The 20,276-nt window shown below is 50.1% G+C and overlaps 1 protein-coding gene across 3 annotated transcripts in view; it reads left to right on the forward strand.

Moving 5' to 3' along the window:
• The first annotated feature begins 2,419 nt into the window (after window positions 1-2,419).
• CD99 (CD99 molecule (Xg blood group)) overlaps window positions 2,420-20,276 on the forward strand; it is a 49,535-nt gene continuing 31,678 nt past the window's right edge. For 2 of the 3 annotated variants that reach the window (XM_010369195.2, XM_010369196.2), the window contains exon 1: window positions 2,423-2,655. In XM_010369195.2, the coding sequence (XP_010367497.1) occupies window positions 2,589-2,655 (67 nt within the window). In that variant the 5' untranslated portion in view covers window positions 2,423-2,588. Of the gene's footprint in view, window positions 2,656-20,276 lie in introns of all 3 variants that reach the window. The other variant, XM_010369193.2, reaches the window with a different exon arrangement.

Below are 20,276 nucleotides of genomic sequence, written 5' to 3' on the forward strand. Positions count from 1 at the left end.
GTGGGTGGATCACTTGAGGTCAGGAGTTCCAGACTAGCCTAGCTAACATGGTGAAACCCCGTCTCTACTAAAAATACACAAATTAACCAGGTGTGGTAGCAGGTGCCTGTAGTCCCGGCTACTCAGGAGGCTGAGGCAGGAGAATCGCTTGAACCTGGGAGGTGGAGGTTGCAGTGAGTTGAGATGGCGCCACAGCACTCTAGCCTGGCCGACAGAGTAAGACTCCGTCTCAAAAACTAAATAAATTAATACAATAAAATAAAATTCTAAGCCCCCCACCTCCCCACCTTCAAAACATCTGAATGGACTTCCTCCTCAGACAGAGCTTTTTAAAAATGTAACCTCAGAGACTGTTTTAGGCCGTGAGGCGAAGCAGGGGTCCAACATGCCTCACGATGCCTCTCCGGTGTTAACATCCACACAGCCTTTAAGTCTGAGAAGAAACATTTTACAACCTCTTCTCTCTGACCCTAGCACCCAAAGGCTTCCTGTTCAAATAAGAACTTGATTCTTCACAATTCTTTATCTTAACCCAGACATTCTTTTCTATTGATCCCAGGACTTTAAAGAAACTCAAGCAATAGCCAATCAGAAAATTCTAAAATCTACCTGTAAGCTGGAAGCCTCCTGCTTTAAGTTGTCCCGCCTTTCTGGACAAAACCAATGTGTCTTACATTTCATTGCTGTCTCATGCCTCCCTAAAACGTATAAAACCAAGCTACACCCCGACCACCTTGGGCACACGTTCTCAGGAGCTCCTGAGGGCTGTGTCACGGGACATGGTCACTCATATTTGGCTCAGATTATATCTCTTCAAATATTTTAGAGTTGGACTCCTTTCTTTTCTTTCTTTTTCTTTTCTTTTCTTTCTTTTCTTTTTTTTTTTTTTTTTTTTGAGACGGAGTCTCGCTCTGTCACCCAGGCAGGAGTGACAGAGTGCAGTGGCCTGATCTTGGCTCACTACAACCTCCACCTCCCGGGTTCAAGCGATTCTCCTGCCTCAGCCTCCTGAGTAGCTGGGACTACAGGTGCACACCACCACATGCGTCTAATTTTGTATTTTAGAAGACAAGGTTTCATCTTGTTGGTCAAGCTGGTCTCCAACTCGACCTCAGGTGATCTGCCTGCCTCGGTCTACCAAAGTGCTGGGATTACAGGCGTGAGCCACTGCGCCGGGCCTAGTTTGACTCTTTTCGTGGACAGTTGGAAACGTGGAATGCAAGAATATTCAGGGTTATTTGTCAGACTGCAAAGTTGTTCCACCACCCTGCAGGAAAATGGATACAATTTTAGGCTTAGGTGTTAACAAAAAACATATCGTTAGTGTGCGAAGGGCGACAACTGCAATGCAGCTGTGGCCGGTGGCGCGGGAGGGTCTCTAAACTCGAAGCCCACTTCGAAAGGCGAGTCGCCCGTGACCAGGACTAGGGCCTAGGCACCCCAGATAGGAGAAGGGACCTCGTTCCCTATTGTTCCCCACTAACCCCCATGACCAGGAGTCCCCACTCCCAGCCTCGTCCTGGGGATTCTGGGGAGAAACTGCCCCAGCGCAGAGGCTCCACCAAGGGTCGTCCTTGGTCCCGCGCAAAGGGGGCGTCCGCCACCCTCCGGGCTGCGCACCCCCAGCTCCCCAGCTCGGACGTTTTAGAAAGGACATGAGGCGGGGGTTGCCCGTGGAGGGGGGCCCACGCTTCCTGAGCAGGGAGGGGATTGCCCTTTGCTCCCCTTGGGGAACTCCCTGAGGTGAGCATCTGGGAGGCAACCCCACACTTTTCCCAGCAGGGGAGCCGGGAGAGTTTCCTTTGCTCCCATTGCAGAGCAGGGGAGGGTCCCTGTTAGGGGCAGAGAAGGGGCTGCAGGGGCGAGTAGGGAGGGTGGGGCCACACGTTTCCACTAAGGGCGGCAGTTTCGTGTCGCTACAGTTAGAGGCGTGCATTTAGGAGGCTGTAGACAGGGAGCGACCCGCACTTTCCCGAGCAGGGGAGCTGCTGGGAAAGTTTGTTTTGCTCCCACTGGAGACCAGGGGGTGAGGGGGTCCTCGTTAAAGGGAAGGAGAAGTGGCTGCACGGGCGAGCGGGGAACGGGGAGCTCTGTGTTTCCAAGAAGGGCAGCAGTTTTATGCCACTACAGTTAAGAGCCGCCCTGGGGCGTGCATTCAGGGGGCTGTAATCTGGGAGGGACCCACACTTTCCCGAGAATGTTGTAGTTGACTTTGCTCCCGGTCGGCGCCGCCCTGGCTACGGCCTTGTGGGTGGGTGAGGGGCGTAGGCAGCTTCTTGAAAAGGGAAGGGGGTGTCCCGTGCTCCCCTCGGCGCTGTCTGGGGCCATCCCCTCCCGCCTCTCCGTTCTGTCCCCTCCCCAGACCCGGCGTTCCCGCCCCTGCTGTGGCGCGTGGAGGCCAGGGTGGGGGGACGGGGCGGGGCGGCGCGGGCGCAGCCGGGCCTGAGCTTGCAGGGCCGCTCCCCTCACCCGCCCCCTTCGCGTACTCCTCCGGCTTCGCCCCACCCGGCCCGTGGGGGAGTATCCGTCCCGCTGCCTTCGCCCACGCGCTGCACTCGGGGACGGTCCCTGCGCGCTCTGGGCGCACCATGGCCCGCGGGGCTGCGCTGGCGCTGCTGCTCTTCGGCCTGCTGGGTGCTCTGGTCGCCGCCCCGGGTGAGCGAGCCGAGGGATCCGGGTGGGGGGCCGGGGGGGGGGGGCGCGGCCCGGGCCTGGGAATCCGCTTGGGATGCGGGGTTAGGGGGCGCCCCGCGGGGACACCCGCACCCTCTTCCCTGCCTAGCGGGACGTGCTGTGCCCGCGGGGGCCCAGGCCCGGAGGAGGCCCCCACTTTCTCCCCAACGCTTTTCCTGGAGCCATTTCACAGAGAAAAGTCAGCGTTTGTTGTCAGAGTTGTAAACTCTTAAATTTGGCGGGGCCTTGGGAAAGGTGGCATACGATTCTTCCCAATCTAGGGGACTTTCTTACGGATCTCTGCCCCTTTGCCTAAGCCCCTCACCCCACCCCGTTATCTCCCCGCAGGGTTTGGGGACCTGCGTCTTTAGGCCGCGCGCGGAAGCCGCCCTGGAGTTGCCTGTCAGAGCCACGCCCTGCGTCCCGGGCCTAAATTTGGAATCGCTGGGAGCCTGAGACCCGGCTCGTGGGGGGAAGGGAAGGAAAAGTTAGAAAAACACTTTGAGCCCTGAATATGTTCAAAAATACTCTGGATGCAGGCTCTGGGCATTTCAGCGCGTGTGCGCCAGGCAACACGGGGCGCCGAAAGAAACGTGTGCTTACCAAATTGTCCATCTGTAGCGGTGGAGAATTCGGAAAACAGGAAAAGTATCCAGGGAAGAGCGAGCCACGGTCACCCTCCCACGGCCTAAACCGGGCCTATTTCTAATTGTTACTCTAATCATGTGTTTCTGTTTCCCTCCCTTTGAAAGGGAAACGGGGACCCTGCTGGATGTGGTGTGTTATAAGTTCTTTTTTCCAGTGGCCAGTGCATTTTTGCTTTTAAGTAGGCAGGCTTTTAAGTAGACCGGCTTGCAGGTAGTGTAGACTTCAGGACCGGCCTTATCAGGGTTGGACATATTTAGGAAGGAGAGGCGGGAACGCCCAGCCCTGGGGAGGACAGAGGCGGCCCGGTTTGTGTTGATGGGATCTAGCTCAGCCTAGAGCTGTGGTGACTAGACCGGGTCTGTATTTTTAGGGAGGAGTTGCTAATGGATTTACACCCTGTTTAAAGGGGTCCCGGGTATCCTAGAAATTGTGCTTTCACTCGGTAGACGTTAGAGATAATGAAGCCTGCTCTGTAGAGGAAAACTTGGAGGACTCTCCAGCCTGCAGGGACGTTCCAAGCAGAGCTTCCTGTTTCTCCCTTTTCTTCCTAAATGGCCTTCCTTTTAGGGCAAGCTGCCACCACGAACGGGATGGCTCTGTAGGGTTTTATCAGCTGCATTTATTCCCAAGGCACCCTTTAGATGAAAGGTTTTTCTCTTGTCTCTCTGCGAATGCATTTCTTCATCCTTCATGCATTCCTTCCTTCCTTTGCATCTACTGTGTGCTTGGGGTCAGGGAAATATATCCAAGGGAGTTCTGGTGGCCTAAGAATTCAGTTTCCTGGAGAACAGAGGCATCTGAACAGGCGGATGGGAGACAGGGCGACAGGCACCATTCTAGTTCCATCACGAATAACTCAGGGGTTCCCAGTGGTCAGTCTTGGTGAGGGGCTTGGCTGGGTTTTGAAGTCCTGGGGAAATTTTGCCGGCTGGTCTGGCATTCCAGGTCATTGGCGGAGAGTGGGTGGAAAGCCTTATATTCTCTGAGCCCCAAACAGGTCGTTGCAGTTTTTTTGTTTGTTTTTGTTTTGTTTTGTTTTTTGAGACGGAGTCTCTGTCGCCAGGCTGGAGTGCAGTGGCGCGATGTCGGCTCACTGCGTTGCACAGTTTTTAAACCCACAGCAGTGTTGATCTGGAACTCCTGATTTTGGAAGCATACCGGGCTTAGGAACTCCAAGCTGCTGACGTTTGAGTAAAGGGAAGCGTAGCTGTCTATGGGGTGGGTGGGTAGGGAAGGGCAGTGGGACAGGGGGATAACAGGGGCCAATCTGTCCTTCAATTGCAGAGGAAGGCCTGGCCGTCCGCACTGATGGATCTCCCTGAGAGACCCTTCTCACCTTGTCTTTCCAGTCTGACCTTGCTAGAGATGGAGACAGAAACAGCCTGTCCCAGTAATATGAATACACATGTTGTTTCATTAGGAAGTTGACTTTTGAGTTGGTGATGCTCAGAACACATTTTCCTATAGCGATATGCATCAGGTGCACAACCCCGTTGAGCCTGGAGTAGGTTCTCACACTGGTGCTGATAGCCCTGGCCTGATCTCAGAGGGTTGGGGACCCTGTGTTCCTTGGTGTCTTCATAAATTCTCAGGGGTACAGGTGGGATGTGGTGAGGGATGGATGGACAGAGGGAAGTGTATAGAGGAAAAGAGGAGGCTTCAGCTTGGTAGAGAGCAGGACGTCCCCACAGGGCGATGCTGGCCCGGAGGAGACACTTTGTGATGGTTGCAGACATTTTTGGTTGCCACCCTGGGGTGGGACCTCCTACCATCCTGCAATGGGTGGGGCAGCTTAGGGAAGCTGCTCAGAATCTTTCAAGGGCCAGAACGGCCCCCAGCACAAGGAATTCATCTAGTCCCAAATGCCAATAGTGTTGAAGGTGGCAAACCTTGAGGAGAGCTTGGGAGTTGTATGTATGCGCTGATCAGGGCTGCCCCGTCCCGGGCAGTAGAGCAGCGCACATCCAGTGCATCCCTGCTCTCCAGCAAAGGCTGATTTGCACCCCCGGGCAACGGCACAGCGGCCTGTGCAGTTTGAAAAACTCCAAACACCTACGGAATCGACATCTCTTGAACAATACCAGGCCTCTTCAGGATTCCTTCACCCCAGTAGAGCAAGCGTGGGCTTCGTTTTTTCACTCTCCAGAGCTCTTGTCTCCTGCCCATGTGGGTGTGTGTGGAAGTTATTAGGAGAATGTTTCTGGGCAGAGGAAGTGGGTTTTATCATCCCGTGAGTTTGCCTTGGTTTTCCACCAGCATGTTTGGCTCTGATAAAAGTTGATTGCTTTGCATTTAACTCCCTATTAAAGGCCGGGCATGGTGACTCAGGCCTGTAATCCCAGCACTTTGGGAGGCCAAGGCCGGTGGATCACATGAAGCTAAGAGTTCGAGACCAGCCTGACCAACATGGCAAAACCCCGACTCTATTAAAAATACAAAAACTACCTGGGCGTGGTGGTGAGCGCCTGTAATCCCAGCTACTCGGGAGGCTGAGGCAGGAAGATCACTTCAGCCCAGGAAGCAGAGGTTGCCGTGACGTGAGCTGAAATCTTGTCACTGCACTACAGCCTCGGTGACAGAGACTCAGTCTCAAAGAAAAAAACAAAGAAAACTTCCTGCTTTAGCTCTTTCTCCTTTCTCTGTGTATGAGACACTTTTCAAATACAAATACATGTCTTTACACTTTGGAGATATTCAAGTAAATGATTGTTGTCTGGAAATCACTTTTCTTCCTGAAGGTCGTATGGTGGGTACATGCTGTCATTTAGAAAAAAATGCGGCTCATACAATACTTCTCCCAATTCAGCATTTAGGGATCATGGTGGGATTTCATGGACACTGTCTGTCTGGAATGTTTTCAGACTTAGATATCCTCCCCCAGAGATAGACTTCTCAGTAGCCACATGGACCTTGTGCTGGTTTTCAGTCCTGCTGAAAATGTTCTAATTACTCTTGTTACTTTAGGGGAAAAGAATTACATGTCCTTTGTGATTTATAGACAGTAAGAAATAAGACCCATGTGTCTTTAGGGGTGTGAAGGAGGAAAAGTCTTTTTTTTTTTTTTGAGATGGAATTTTCCTCAGTTGCCCAGGCTGGAGTGCAGTGGCATGATCTCAGCTCATGGCAGCCTCTCCATCTCAGGTTCAAGTGATTCTCCTGTCTCAGCCTCCCAGTTAGCTGGGACTACAGGTGTACGCCACCATGTCTGGCTAATTTTTGTATATTTAGTAGAGATGGGGTTTTGCTATGTTGACCAGGCTGAAAAGTATTTTTTTGAGGTGGGGTCTCATTCTGTTGCCCAGACTGGAGTGCAGGGGTGCAATCAGGGCTCACTGCAGCCTCTGCCTCCTGGGCTCAAGCGATCTTTCCACCTCAGCCTCTGCGGTAGCTGGGACTACAGGCACATACCACCGTGCCTGACCACTTTTAAATTTTTTTGTGGAGACAGGGTCTTGCTATGTTGCCCAGACTGAAAAAAAAAATCTTTTTTTTTTTTTTTTTTTTTTTTTTTTTTTTTTTTTGAGACAGAGTCTCGCTGTGTCACCCAGGCTGGAGTACAATGAGAGGATCTTGGCTCACTGCAACCTCTGCCTCCTGTGCTCAGGCAATTCTCCTGCCTCAACTACCTGAATAGCTGGAAATTCAGGCACATGTCACCATACCTGGCTATTTTTTGTACTTTTAGTAGAGACAGGGTTTCACCATGTTGGCCAGGCTGGCCTCGAACTCCTGGCCTCAAGTGATCTGCCCACCTTGGCCTCCCAAAGTGCTGGGATTACAGGCGTGAGCCACCTGAAAAATCATTTTAAAAATCAACTGTTCTGCGTTCTTACTTGGAAGGGACTCCTGTAACCAAAGACGGGAAAAACAAACCAAACTTTATTAACTTGCATTTTTCATTGATACATGGGAGATACCTAGAAATGGGTAGTTTTCAAGGAGGTGGCTTGGATTCTAGCTGCTCTAGTATCCTCAACAAAGAACAGTCCATTTTTAGAGAACTGGCAGAGAAAGACAAAGTCTTTGAGTCTTCAGGGGCAGCAACTAAATAGCAGAGAAAGGCTGGTTAGTGAAGCTTGTTCATTCTGAATCCTGTGGTTCCGGGTCCAGGCCCGTGAGGATTTTCCGCTGTCTTCCATGGTTCACCTCTGTTCTCCCAGTTGGGGAGGTGGGGTTCAGATTGCTTGTGAATGTGGTCTCATCGTTGCTGGTGTAGCTTCAGGCTGCAGGCTGTCCAGGGCTCGAGGATTTGCTGATACTTTTTTTTTTTTTTTTTGAGATTTGCTGATACTCTTTTTTTTTTTTTTTTTTTTGAGGCGGAGTCTCGCTCTGTCGCCCGGACTGGAGTGCAGTGGCCCGATCTCAGCTCACTGCAAGCTCCGCCTCCCGGGTTCAAGCAATTCTCCTGCATCAGCCTCCTGAGTAGCTGGGATTACAGGTGCCCACCACCATGCCTGGCTAATTTTTGTATTTTTAGTAGAAACGGGGTTTCATCACCTTGGCCAGGCTGGTCTCGAACTCCTGACCTCAGGTGATCCACCTCGGCCTGCCAAAGTGTATTCTTTTTTGATTTATCCCAGTCTGTTGTCTGAAACATGGTAGCTCACCAAAATTTCTACTCCCATTTGTCCAACTGATAGTATCTTTTCACATCTCTAGAGACCAGAAGGACTTCCTCTTCCTGAATTTTCTGTTCAGTATTCTTTCTTGGCTTGGTTCCTTGGTGAGTTTTGAGGAGATGGTGCATGGGTGTGTTTTTCAGCTTGTTTTAGTATGACTCAGGGTTGCCACCACGCCTTGTACGGTCTCCTCGTCATAGTATTAAAATTTCCCGAGCAGGAAACCAGAAACTTCCTTTCTTCTCCCCCAGAGTCAGATTCAAACCAGTGTTTCTCAAGTGGGCTGTGAAAGTAGCATGCAGCCACCCGCCTTGCAGAGAAGAAAATTCAACAGAGGAGAGGATAAAATGCCCACAGGGGGCATGGAAAGCCTTGCTAAAGAAGCCACATGGGCAAAGCTTTTGTTCCGCTCCCTCTGCCCTGGTGGACTGGGCTGGGCTGAGATATAATACGTGTTCGTCATTGTGGACGGCAGTTGGATGGGTCTGAAAGCGATTGCAAACCCCTTTAATTCGCTTTGGTTTCTCAACTTTGAGTGGTGTCGTGGGCTGGGGTGGGTCCCCTGTTTTTGAGAAGCACTTGAAAGAGTCTGATTTTCTGCAGCTTTTCAGGGAGCAAAGCCGTTGCTCCAAGAGCGCTCTTTCAAAGCTGACGATAATGTATTTGGTTGAACTAACAGCCCTTCTTGAGGAGGCAGCAGACTGGCCAGAGCTGTTACATTCCAGGGGTTCTGCAGGCATTACTCATCAGAGACACCTGAGCCTGGATAGCCTCACTCTTGTTTGTTTCTGCTTTGCCTGACCCTGCAAAATTCTTGTCCAAATGCACCCTGGCAAGCATTGATCCACGAGGGGATGCTGACCAGAAGGAACTTTCGTTTCTGTAGGAACACGATGGACTGGAATGATGACAAGAATAAACACACTGCATTGTCTTTTAGGGCCAATGGGCTTGGAGGCATACAGATTTTATAAGTACCGCCAGAAGCCAAATATTGCCAGTCGGCGTCTTCTGCTGCTGTTGCTAGCTATCTTTTTCTGGGGGAAATGGGTTGGGTTCTAAATATGAATTAACGTAGGGCTTTCTTCGATGAATTCAGCACAAAATATTCTCAGCAATTGAAGGGACACACTGAGAGAGAAGTGTTAGGCATTTAATAGAATAGCAGGACAGGGAAGGGTTTGGATCTGGGCAAGCAGGAGATGGGTATGAACACCTGTCTTTTGAGACCCTGCCGAGGTGGCCATGGAGGTAGAGGCCCACTATGTTGATATCTTTACTCAAGAGGCTGTGGTCCTTTGGTGCTAACATAGCATCCAATAGACAGACAAGATGGACAGCTACAGCCACCTATGGGAAGCGGTTTCTACTCTTAAACCACAAGCCCCTAGACACTCATCATATCATAAACATATCACCGGGCAGTGGCTCGCAATCTTTTTTTTTTCAGACTTGCCCAGGCCGGAGTGCAGTGGCACGATTGTAGCTCACTGTAGCCTTGACCTCCTGGGTGCAGGTGCATCTCTCACCTCAGCCTTCCGAGGAGCTGGGACCACAGGCATGTGCCACCCTCAGCTCATTTTTTAAATCTTTTTGTAGAACCGGGGTCTCACTATGTTGCCCAGGCTGGTCTTGAACTCCTGGACTCAAGCAAACCTCCTGCCTCAGCTTCCCAAAGTGCTGGGGTTACAGGCGTGAGCCACCATGCTCAGCCTGCAATCTTTTTTTTTTGAGACAGGCTCTCACTCTGTTGCCCAGGCTGAAGTGGTGTGATCTCAGCTCACTGCAGCCTCGAACCCCCAGGCTCAGGTGATTTGCCCACCCTAGCCTTCTGTGTAGTTGGGACTACAGGCGTGTGCTACCACACTCAATTAATTTTTATCTTTTTTGTAGATACAGAGTTTCGTTCTGTTGTCCAGGCTGGTGGATATATTTTAATCCTATAGAGTCCAGGCTAAAAACACACCAGTAACTGTGATGGCCATCCCTCCTGCATTCCTGATTTCTGAGTGACGGTTTGAGACACGGACCTGCATGACCACCCTCCAGTGGCTCTTGCTGATCTAGATCCGAGGTTCTCAGCTTTGACTCCATTGCAGGAAGCTTGGAAACATCACTCTTGCCCAGGGTTACCTGGGTAGTCTGGTTTATAGACATGTTAGGCGTTTTAATTTTTTAAAAAATATTTTTGAGAAAAGATTTTGCTCTGTCACCCAGGTTGGAGTACAGTGGTATAATCATAGCTCACTGCAGCCTCAACTTCCTAGGTTCAAGCAGTCCTCCCACCTCAGCCTCGAAAGTAGCTGGGACCACAGGCACGCCTCACCATACCTGGCTAATCTTTTCTTTTCCTTTCTCTTTTCTTTTCCTGTCCCTTCCCTTCCTTTTCCCTTCCTTATCCCTTCCTTTTCCCTCCCCTCCCCTCCCTTCCCCTCCCCTCCTCTTCTCTCTTCCTCTCCCTCGTCCTCCTCCTCATCTTGACAGAGTCTTGACAGAGTCTTGCTCTCTGTTGCCCAGGCTGGAGTACATTGGTGCAATCATGGCTCACTGCAACCTCCGCCTCCTTGGTTCAAGCGATTCTCTTGCCTCAGCCTCCTGAGTAGCTGGGACCACAGGCACGCACCACCATGCCCGGCTAATTTTTGTATTTTTAGTAAAGACGGGGTTTCACCATGTTGGCCAGGATGGTCTCGAACTCCTGACCTCGTGGTCTGCCTGCCTCGGCTTCCCAAAGTGCTGGGATCAACAGGTGTGAGCCACCCTGCCCAGTCTATTTTTTTTTTTTTTTTTTTTTTTTTTGAGACAGAGTCTTGCTTTGTCATTAGGCTGGAGTGCAGTGGTGCAATTTTGGCTCACTGCAACCTCTGCTTCCCGGGTTCAAGTGACTCTCCTGCCTCAGCCTCCCTCAGGCATGAGCCAGCACGCCCAGCCAAATTTTTCATTTTTTGTAGAGACAGGGTCTCCCTATGTTGCTAGTCCTGAACTCCTGGGTTCAAGCCATCCACCTGCCTTGGCCTGGCAAAGTGTTGGGTTTACAGGCAGGAGCCACTGCGTCCCGCTATTAGGAATTTTTTAAAAGCCCCTCGGAGGGTCTTCATGTGTGACTGAGTTGTCAAGAATCACTTATTTTGCTGGATATTCTGTTTCTTCCCTTCTACACGAGATTTCCCACGACTGCTTCTTGGATGTGAACGTCTGTGCCATGGATTACATTTTTCAAAGAGCATTCAGTTTGTTATTTCATCTTCAGTGAGCCCTTAAGATATTTCTCATGGGCCTTTGGTAGATAAAGACACTGGGGTCAGAGAGTTCAGGAGCTTGCTGGTGATCACGTGGTCAGCATGGGGAAAAATGCATGTGAACATGAGCTCTGTCGGTGGCGAGACCTGGGCACAGGGGCTGCTGGGCCTGGGACTTGGTGGCTACGTGTGTGGGCTGAACATAGCTCCCCAGGCACGGCCTTGTGGACCTTGAGGGATGCCTGCCTTCACCACTAGTGTGACTTGAAGGGGAGGAGAATGTCCAGTGATGGACATTTTGATATGGAAGAGAACTCCCTTGAATCCTGGTGGTGAACTTGTCTCAGACCAGTCACTGAGGCCTCTCCAGCTCCTCAGGGTCTCCGTGTTCTAGGTATTCATGTGTCCTTTCATCCATTTATCCATCCATTTATGTATCCATGCATCCATCCATCCATGAATCCTCCATTTATCCATCCATCCATCAACCCATCCTCCCGTTCATTTACCCATCCATCCATTCATCCATGCATCCATGCATCCATCCATCCTCCCATTCATTTATCCATCCATCCATCCATCCATCCACCCATCCACCCACCCACCCACCCACCCACTCATCCTCCCACCCATCCTCCCATTCATCCATCCATCCATCCATCCATCCATCCACCCATCCAACCATCCATCCATCCACCCAGTCCATCCATCAGCCACCCATCCATCCATTCATCCATGCATCCATCCATCCACCCATCCTCCCATTCATTTACCCATCCATCCATTCATCCATCCATCCATCCATCCATCCATCCATCCATCCATCCATCCAGCATCTCATTCCTTTACCCATCCATTCATGCACCTGTCCATCCATCTATCCATTCTCCATTCATCTTTCCATCCATGCATACATCCATTCATCCATCCTTTTAGTTCATCCAGCCACTCATCAATTGATACATCCATCTATCTACCATCCACTCATCTGTCCATCCATTCACCCATCCTTTCATCAATTTACCCATCCACCATTCATCCATTTATCCATCCATCCATCCATCCATCCATCCATCCATCCATCCACCCACCTATCTATTCACCCGTCCATCCATTCATCTATCCATCTGTCCACCTACCCACCCACCCATCCATCCACCCAACAATCCATCCACCTGTCCACCCATACCTCCATCCATCTACCCACCCACTCATCCACTTAACTAGCCATCCATCCACTTATCCATCATTCATCCATCCATCCACCCATCCACCTACCTAGTCACTCACCTAAACTCGTCCATCCACTCAACCATCCATCTGCCTATCCACCCGTACCTCCATCCATCCCCTTACTGCCCATCCTTCCACTCGTCTACCCAATTACCCATCCATCTACCCAGCTATCCACCCAACCATCCACCCACTCATTAATTTATCCACTCACCCAGCCATGCATCTGTCCGTCCATCCGTCTGTCCGTCCATCCATCCATCCATCCATCCATTCACCCACCCACCCATCCATCCACTTACCTGCCCGTCCATCCACCCTCCCAGTCCATGGCTCTCTCATGCATTCCTTCAGCCAACGTAGGTTGAAGTTAAATGTGCTCTTGGTGTTATTTTCTGTGGGCACAGAGAAGACATACCTGGTCCCTGTTTTTTGTTCTCTGCCTGGGAGGTAACAACCAGGGCATCAATTTGGGCATAAAAGCGCCATTGTGGATGGAAGGCCTGGATGTGTGGAGGCACAGAGCAGGGACCACACTTGCTCAGGGGGTCAGAGAGACTTCTCCCATGAGGGGCCCTCCCTGGACACTGAGCTTCCAAGAATGAGCAGAGCAAGCCAGATGTAAGGAAGAGGAAGGGTGTCTCAGCCTGGTAGCGAAGCAGTAAGAGTGATGATGGGGCAGCTGCAGTTCATCTCAGGTTAGAGGAGCTGGAGGGGCCAGATGGTGGGCAGCCTCTGTTGCCATTGCTGAGGAGTGCAGATTTAGGCTCCCCTGAAGGGTTTGACGCGGACCACTGTGCAGGGACACTTAACATGCTGAAGGCCTCTCTTTGGATAACAGCATGGAGAACAGGTGGGAGGGGCTGGGGCTATTTTTGGCAGAGCCTGGATAAGTCAGCGGAGATAGAAGAAAAGAGACAAGCTATTTTAAGAGATATTAAGGAAGTTAAAATCTGTAACAGGTCCCTGCCTGCAGAGTTGACCACACGTTTGCATCACGTGGGTAGGCTTTAAAATATAGACACCTGCATCTCACCTTGGAAAGTTTCTGATTTAATTAGCCTGGGCATGAGGACTTAGGAAAACCCCCCAGATATGTGTAATTTGCTACTGGAGTGAAGAACTGGGCTCTGGAGCTGTGCTCCTTCAACTGGAATGTGCTTACAAATCGCCTCTGGCAATGCTTGTGAGAAAGTGCTTCAGGTTGGCCAGGGAGAGGATCATGGAGCGCTTCCTGGAGAAGGTGACATTCTCCTAGGGCCTTGAGGGTGAATAGAAGTTTTCCGGGTTCAGAAAGAAGGAATAGGCTTTCATGGCCCGGTAGAGGATCCAGTGAGGCAGATGAGGGGCCCAAATTCTGTGACCCCCTCCCCCCACTGCACGCCCAGGATACCCCTGTATCAGTCCCATGGTGTAACAACCTAATTCACAAGATGCTGCAGAGGGGAAGGGATTTTAAATTTTCTGAGAAAGACAATGATATATTTTGGACACCATGAGAAATACTGTTATTAACTTGTTTTAACCTATGTACACGCAATCTTCATCATTCAAGGATTCTGTATTTGTGAACTTGCCTACTTGCTAAAATGTATTTGTCATTGCCACATCAACATTCCTGGCATTTAAATTTTTATTTTTATTTATTTATTTTTTGAGACAGAGTCTCACTCTCTTGCCAGGCTGGAGTGCAGTGGCATGATCTTGGCTCACTGCAACCTCCGCCTCCTGGGTTCAAGTGATTCCCCTGCCTCAGCCTCGCAAGTAGCTGGGATTACAGGCACGCACCATCATGCCCGGCTAATTTTTTGTATTATAGTAGAGACGGGGTTTTACCGTGTTGGCCAAGATGGTCTTTATCTCCTGACCTTGTGATCCACCCACCTCAGCCTCCCAAAATGCTGGGATTACAGGCGTGAGCCACTGCAGCGGCCTTTTTTAAATGTTTGTTTATTTATTTTTTAACTTTCATTTTAGGTTCGGGGATACATGTGAAAGTTTATAACTTAGGTAAACACATGTCATGAGGGTTTGTTGTACAGATTATTTAATCACTGCGGTATTTAGCCCAGGACCCAATAGTTACCTTTTATGTTCCTCTCCTTATCCTTGGCGATTTTGTTCATGCACAGAACAGCAAAAAAATTGAACTTCTTTTTTCTTTTTTATTTTTTTTGAGATGGAGTCTCCCTCTGTAACCAAGGCTGGAGTGCAGTGGCATGATCTTGGTTCACTATAACCTCCGCCTCCTGTGTTCAAGTGATTTTCCTGCCTCAGCCTCCCAAGTAGCTGGGATTACAGGCATGCACCACCATGCCTGGCTAATTTTTGTATTTCTAGTAGAGACGGGGTTTCACCATGTTGTCCAGGCTGGTCTTGAACTCCTGGCCTCAAGTGACCCACCCGCCTCAGCTTCCTGAAGTGCTGGGATTACAGGCGTGAACCACTGCGCCCAGCCAGAATTGAGCTTCTCAGTAGCTCATGTTCTCAGTTGAGGTTCAGCAAAGCCAGACACTGCCTTCTCAGGCCAGCGCATACTGTCAACAGGGTTCTTTTCGGGTCTATTCAGTGTCCTGTGTTTTGTGTTTTCATGCTTTTTGTCAGTGATTTTGTGCTTTCAAATATCCCCAAGTCAGTGCTGACATGCTACGAGCGTCCCTAAGTACAGGAAAGCTGGCACAGTCTCATGGGGAAAATACACATTTGATGAGCGTCATTTAGGCACGAGTTACAGTGAAGTTGGCTTCGAGATCAATATGAGTGACTCCACAATGTCTATTCACTACGGTGTCTTTAAACAGAAACCCACATAAAATGCGCTTAGGTAGTGATTGGTTGATGACCTCTGGGAACGCAACCCTGTCTTTATGTAGGAGCAATAGTTCACTATTCACTAATTCAGTGTTCACTGAGACTTTATAAAATGTAACTACTTTGAATAACAAAGCTGTAGTCAACAAACTGAGCCGTTAAATATGTGTGTGTGTGTGTGTGTGTGTGTGTGTGTGTGTGTGTGTGTGTGTGTGTGTTGGCCTTTTCATCATTTTACAGAGACACACAGGGCTCCGTGAACTGCTAATAGTTGGGACTGGCGGAGGGTTTATTTCGAGCAAGCCCAAAACTGCAGGGCAGAGAGCACTTTGAAAGGAGATCAGCAGTCGGGGAGTGACTGGCATGAAGTTGGAAAAAGTGCTGAGGCCCCTAAGTCAGTTTCCGGTGTTTCCACGTTAGCATTGGGGGCTAATGACTCAGTTTCCTGTAGGAATGGGATCTGGGCTAGCATCTGCCTGCGGAAGGGTGACTGGGACAGAGAGCAGGGAACCCCGAGCAGCCCTGCTTTACTGTCCTCTGAGCCCCAGAACTCCTGAAGGCGGGGTCCTTCAGCATCACCCTGGAGTTTGTTAAAGATGCAGGCTCATGAGCCTCACTCCACACCACAGAATGAAGATGTCTGGGGGTGAGACCTGGGGTTCCACATCTCCCCAGGTCCCTGGCAGGGTGATTCTGAGAACTGCCGGTGTGAGGTGTGCTCAGCCCAGCCCAAACATTCACACCATTCTTTGGCCTCTTGTGAAACTTGGCATAGCTCAGGGGACATTCCCAGAATTATGGCACAAGAACAAAAGAAAGTTTCCCACTTCTTACCAGACATATTGTAACATTACAGAAAAGAGCTTGTTCCATCACGTCTATATCCTTGTGCTGTTGCCCCAGTTAGGATGAAGCCGAGGTGATACCTTGTACCTTAGGCCACCCCAGACAAGGAAGCGTGTGCAGCTTAACCACCTGCATATAATGCAGTTTAACCACCTGCATATCATTTTTTTTTTCCTTTTTTCTTTCTTTCTTTTTTTTTTTTTTTTTTTTGAGACACAGTCTCGTTCTGTCACCCAGGCTAGAGTGCAGTGGTGCAATCTCAGCTCACCACAACCTCCACCTGCCGAGTTCAAGAGATTCTCTTGTGCCTCAGCCTCCCAAGTAGCTGGGACTACAGGTGCATGCTACCACGCCCAGCTAATTTGGTAGACATGGGTTTTGCCATGTTGGCCAGGCTGGTCTCGAACCCCTGACCTCAATGATCTGCCTGCCTTGACCTCCCAAAGTGTTGGGATTACGGGAGTGAGCCACCACACCCTGCCTGTTTTTTTGAGGCAGGGTGTCTCTCTGTTGCCCAGGCTGCAGTGCTGTGGTGCAGTCTCAGCTCCCTGCAATCTCAACCTCCCCAGGCACAGGCCATCCTCCCACCTCAGCCTCCCAAGTAGCTGGGACCCCGGCTGTGCACCACTTCACCTGTCTAATTTTTGCATTTTTTGTAGAGACGGGGTTTCATCATGTTGCCCAGGCTGCTGTTGAACTCCTGGGCTCAAGCGATCCTCCCACCTTGGCCTCCCAAAATGTTGGGATTATAGGTGTGAGCCACTGCACCCGGCCACCTGTATTTAATTTGCAGGCTCAGAAGACAGACGAGTTTATTGCTAGAAACACGAATCGCTTTTTCTTTCCATGGTTCACCAGCAGAGAATGTTTCCAGGCACAGCGGCCACTGTCACCCACTGCGTTCATAGCTTTCCATGGGAGGAACAGATTGTGCTGGACTCAGCGGTTCAATCGAAAGTGTAGGGTGTTCGGTGAACTTGGAGTTCCTTGCACTTGTCCATAATTCCTTGCACTTGTGTTTTCTGTACTCAGATATTCAGTCACTGGCACACATCCTGGACCCAGCACTGGAGTGTTTCTGAGACTATGATACTCTAGTGTATTCCTGAAACAATTTATGACACTATTAAGCTCTTTTCTGTAATTTTACAATATGTTTGATAAGACCTCGGAGCTAGATTTTTTAAAATGATGTGTTAATTTCTTTTAATTGATAAATACCCATTGTATCTATTTATGCGGTTGCACATGGTGTCTTGATGTATGTATCCATGGTGAAATGGATTTAAATATGCATGACCTCACAGACTTCCCAGCACTTTTTTGTGTGGTGAGAATACTTAAGAATGGGCTCCTTTACTCGTTTTCGAATATTCAAGCCATTGCTACTAATTGCAGTCGCCATGGTGTCTCTGAGCTTTCCTCAACTTACTTCTCCTGTCTCATGGAGACTTTGTATCCTGTGACCAATCATCTCCCCTGTGTTAAATGATACATCTTGAAAAAGAGAACAATACTTCCAGAGCAATTTGGTTTTAAGCAACAGAAAAATAAGGGTGTTTCGACCATCTGAATAAAATGGTAAAATGAAATGTATCAGCTGCCTCCTGCTGTTCCCACACAGGAGGACTTCTGGTGCTCGCTCCAATGTGGGGGCATTTTCTCTTGCACTGTTCTGAGCTTTCTTTGTACTGCAGTTATCTCTAGGTTGGGGACCCTTCCTGAGGCCCCTCACACCTAGAATGAAACTTTTTAGGGGCAGACCATGTGACTGGTTCCACCCGACCTCCAAAAAAATAAAAAAAAAGAGCCAGGCACAGTGGCTCTTGCCTGTCATTCCAACACTTTGGGAGGCCGAGGCAGGCGGATCACGAGGTCAGGAGATCGAGACCACCTTGGCTAACATGATGAACCCCGTCTCTACTAAAAATACAAAAAATTAGCCAGGCGTGGTGGCGGGCGCCTGTAGTCCCAGCTACTCGGGAGGCTGAGGCAGGAGAATGGTGTGAACCAGGGAGGCGGGGATGGCAGTGAGCTGAGATCGTGCCACTGCGCTCCAGCCTGGGTGACAGAGAGAGACTCCGTCTCAAAAAAAAAAAAAAAAAAAAAAAGACTCAGCAATGAGTAAAGAGTACACATGTGCCTCTGCACCTCCTCCTCCCCCTTTTCTACAATGTCCTGAAAGTTTGTGTTTAGAGGGCTTTGGAAAAGGGCGTGGAAAACCAGCAGGAGCAGATGAGTACTAGAGTGGCCATCAGCAGGTGTGAGCACCCCGGGGTGATGGTGGGGCCGAGTGAATCGGACATTTTCCAGCAGGCACACCCAGGCCAGTGGCGGGATCTTCATCCTCCCACCCTTAATGAAGACTAACAGTATTATTGAGAACGCTGCAGGCACACACACAGCACCGCATAAATGGCATCCCTGGCTGCTGTTGTTACTATGTAATGATTGTGTTATTCTTATGAAAATCTGAAAGTTATAAGAATCTTGGAACTGCCTAATTTTTATTTTTAATTAATTAATTAATTAATTAATTTTGAGATGGAGTCTCACTCTGTCACTCAGGCTGGAGTGCAGTGGTGTGATCTTGGTTCACTGCACCCTCCACCTTCCCAGGTTCAAGCATTTCTCCTGCCTCAGCCTCCCAAGTAACTGGGACTACGGGCGTGTGCCACCACGCCCAGAGAACTTTTAATTTTATGTGAAACACCTGAATGGTGTGATGATGGGCTTTAAGATATCCCAAGTGTCCGGGCGCAGTGGCTCACACCTGTAATCCCTGCACTTTGGGAGGCCAAGGCAGGCAGATCACTTGAGGCCAGGAGTTTGAGACCAGCCTGGCCTACATGGCGAAACCCCGTCTCTATTAAAGACACAAGAATTAGCTGGATGTGGTGGCACATGCCCGTAATCCCAGCTAGTTGGGAGGCTGAGGAAGGAGAATCACTTGAACCCAGGAGGTGGAAGTTGCAGTGAGTTGAGATTGTGCCACTGCACTCCAGCCTGGGCAACAGAGCAAGATTCTGCCTCAAAAAAAAAAAAAAAAAAAAAAAAGAAAGAAAGAAAGAAAAAGAAAAAACAGAAAAAAGAGAACCCAGGTACCGGCTCTCCTCCTGAGTTTGCCACGGTGGACGCATTCCTACATAGTGCAAGCCCTGGTCACATTTCGGAGGAACTCACACACCCCATGTGGCCTCAGGACTTCACTCTAGGTTCATCCTGTTTTTCGAGTTGCCTGGCTGATGTGAAAAAGAAAACACGGTTTGAGTCAGTAGAAAGTGTCTTGTCAGACTGACTCATGCCATCTGTGGTCCGTTCCGCCTTGTCCTGATGAGTCATTGCCCTGTCCCCAAAACATCTGGAGCTTTGAGAGGGCCGGGTGGAAACCGCAGTGGCAGTAGGGGGTTCTGCTGAGGGTGTGGTCTCTTTGCAATTTTGCAGAGAAGCTGAACACCGTGAACGTTCAACATGGGCACCTGAGTTCTCCACCAGGCTCCTTCTCTAAGGGCATGGTTGCAGCTCCTGCTGGGTGGGTTTTGATGGTATTTTCTTTACATTTGTAGCCCCGGAAGTCATTTTCAGGAGCAAAAAAGAAAGTGGGGGTGTCTGCTATGAGCCCACAATTTCCTGCCTACCACCTGAAAGCTCAGGGAATGTGATGAATTGGGAGATGAGTCCTAGGAAATAAAGAGACCAGTGGACTGAGTTAGGAGACGACAGCTTCATTTACAGAGATCCCTTTACTGACTCATGATCATTGATTGGGTTTGCTTCCCCGTGAGGCTTCAAGCCAGTAGCATGTGCATTTGTATACACCTGGGGGACTGCATCCCTCACACACCTGGGGGACTGCCTCCCTGAAACACCTGGGAGACTGCCTCCCTCACATACCTGGGAGACTGCCTCCCTCACACACCTGGGAGACTGCCTCCCTCACACACCTGGGGGACTGCCTCCCTCACACACCTGGGAGACTGCCTCCCTCACACACCTGGGAGACTGCCTCCCTCACACACCTGGGAGACTGCCTCCCTCACACACCTGGGAGACTGCCTCCCTCACACACCTGGGAGACTGCCTCCCTCACACACCTGGGAGACTGCCTCCCTGAAACACCTGGGAGACTGCATCCCTCACACACCTGGGAGACTGCCTCCCTCACACACCTGGGAGACTGCATCCCTCACACACCTGGGAGACTGCC

Source organism: Rhinopithecus roxellana, chromosome 22 (assembly GCF_007565055.1).
Source record: "Rhinopithecus roxellana isolate Shanxi Qingling chromosome 22, ASM756505v1, whole genome shotgun sequence".
NCBI lineage: Eukaryota > Metazoa > Chordata > Mammalia > Primates > Cercopithecidae > Rhinopithecus > Rhinopithecus roxellana.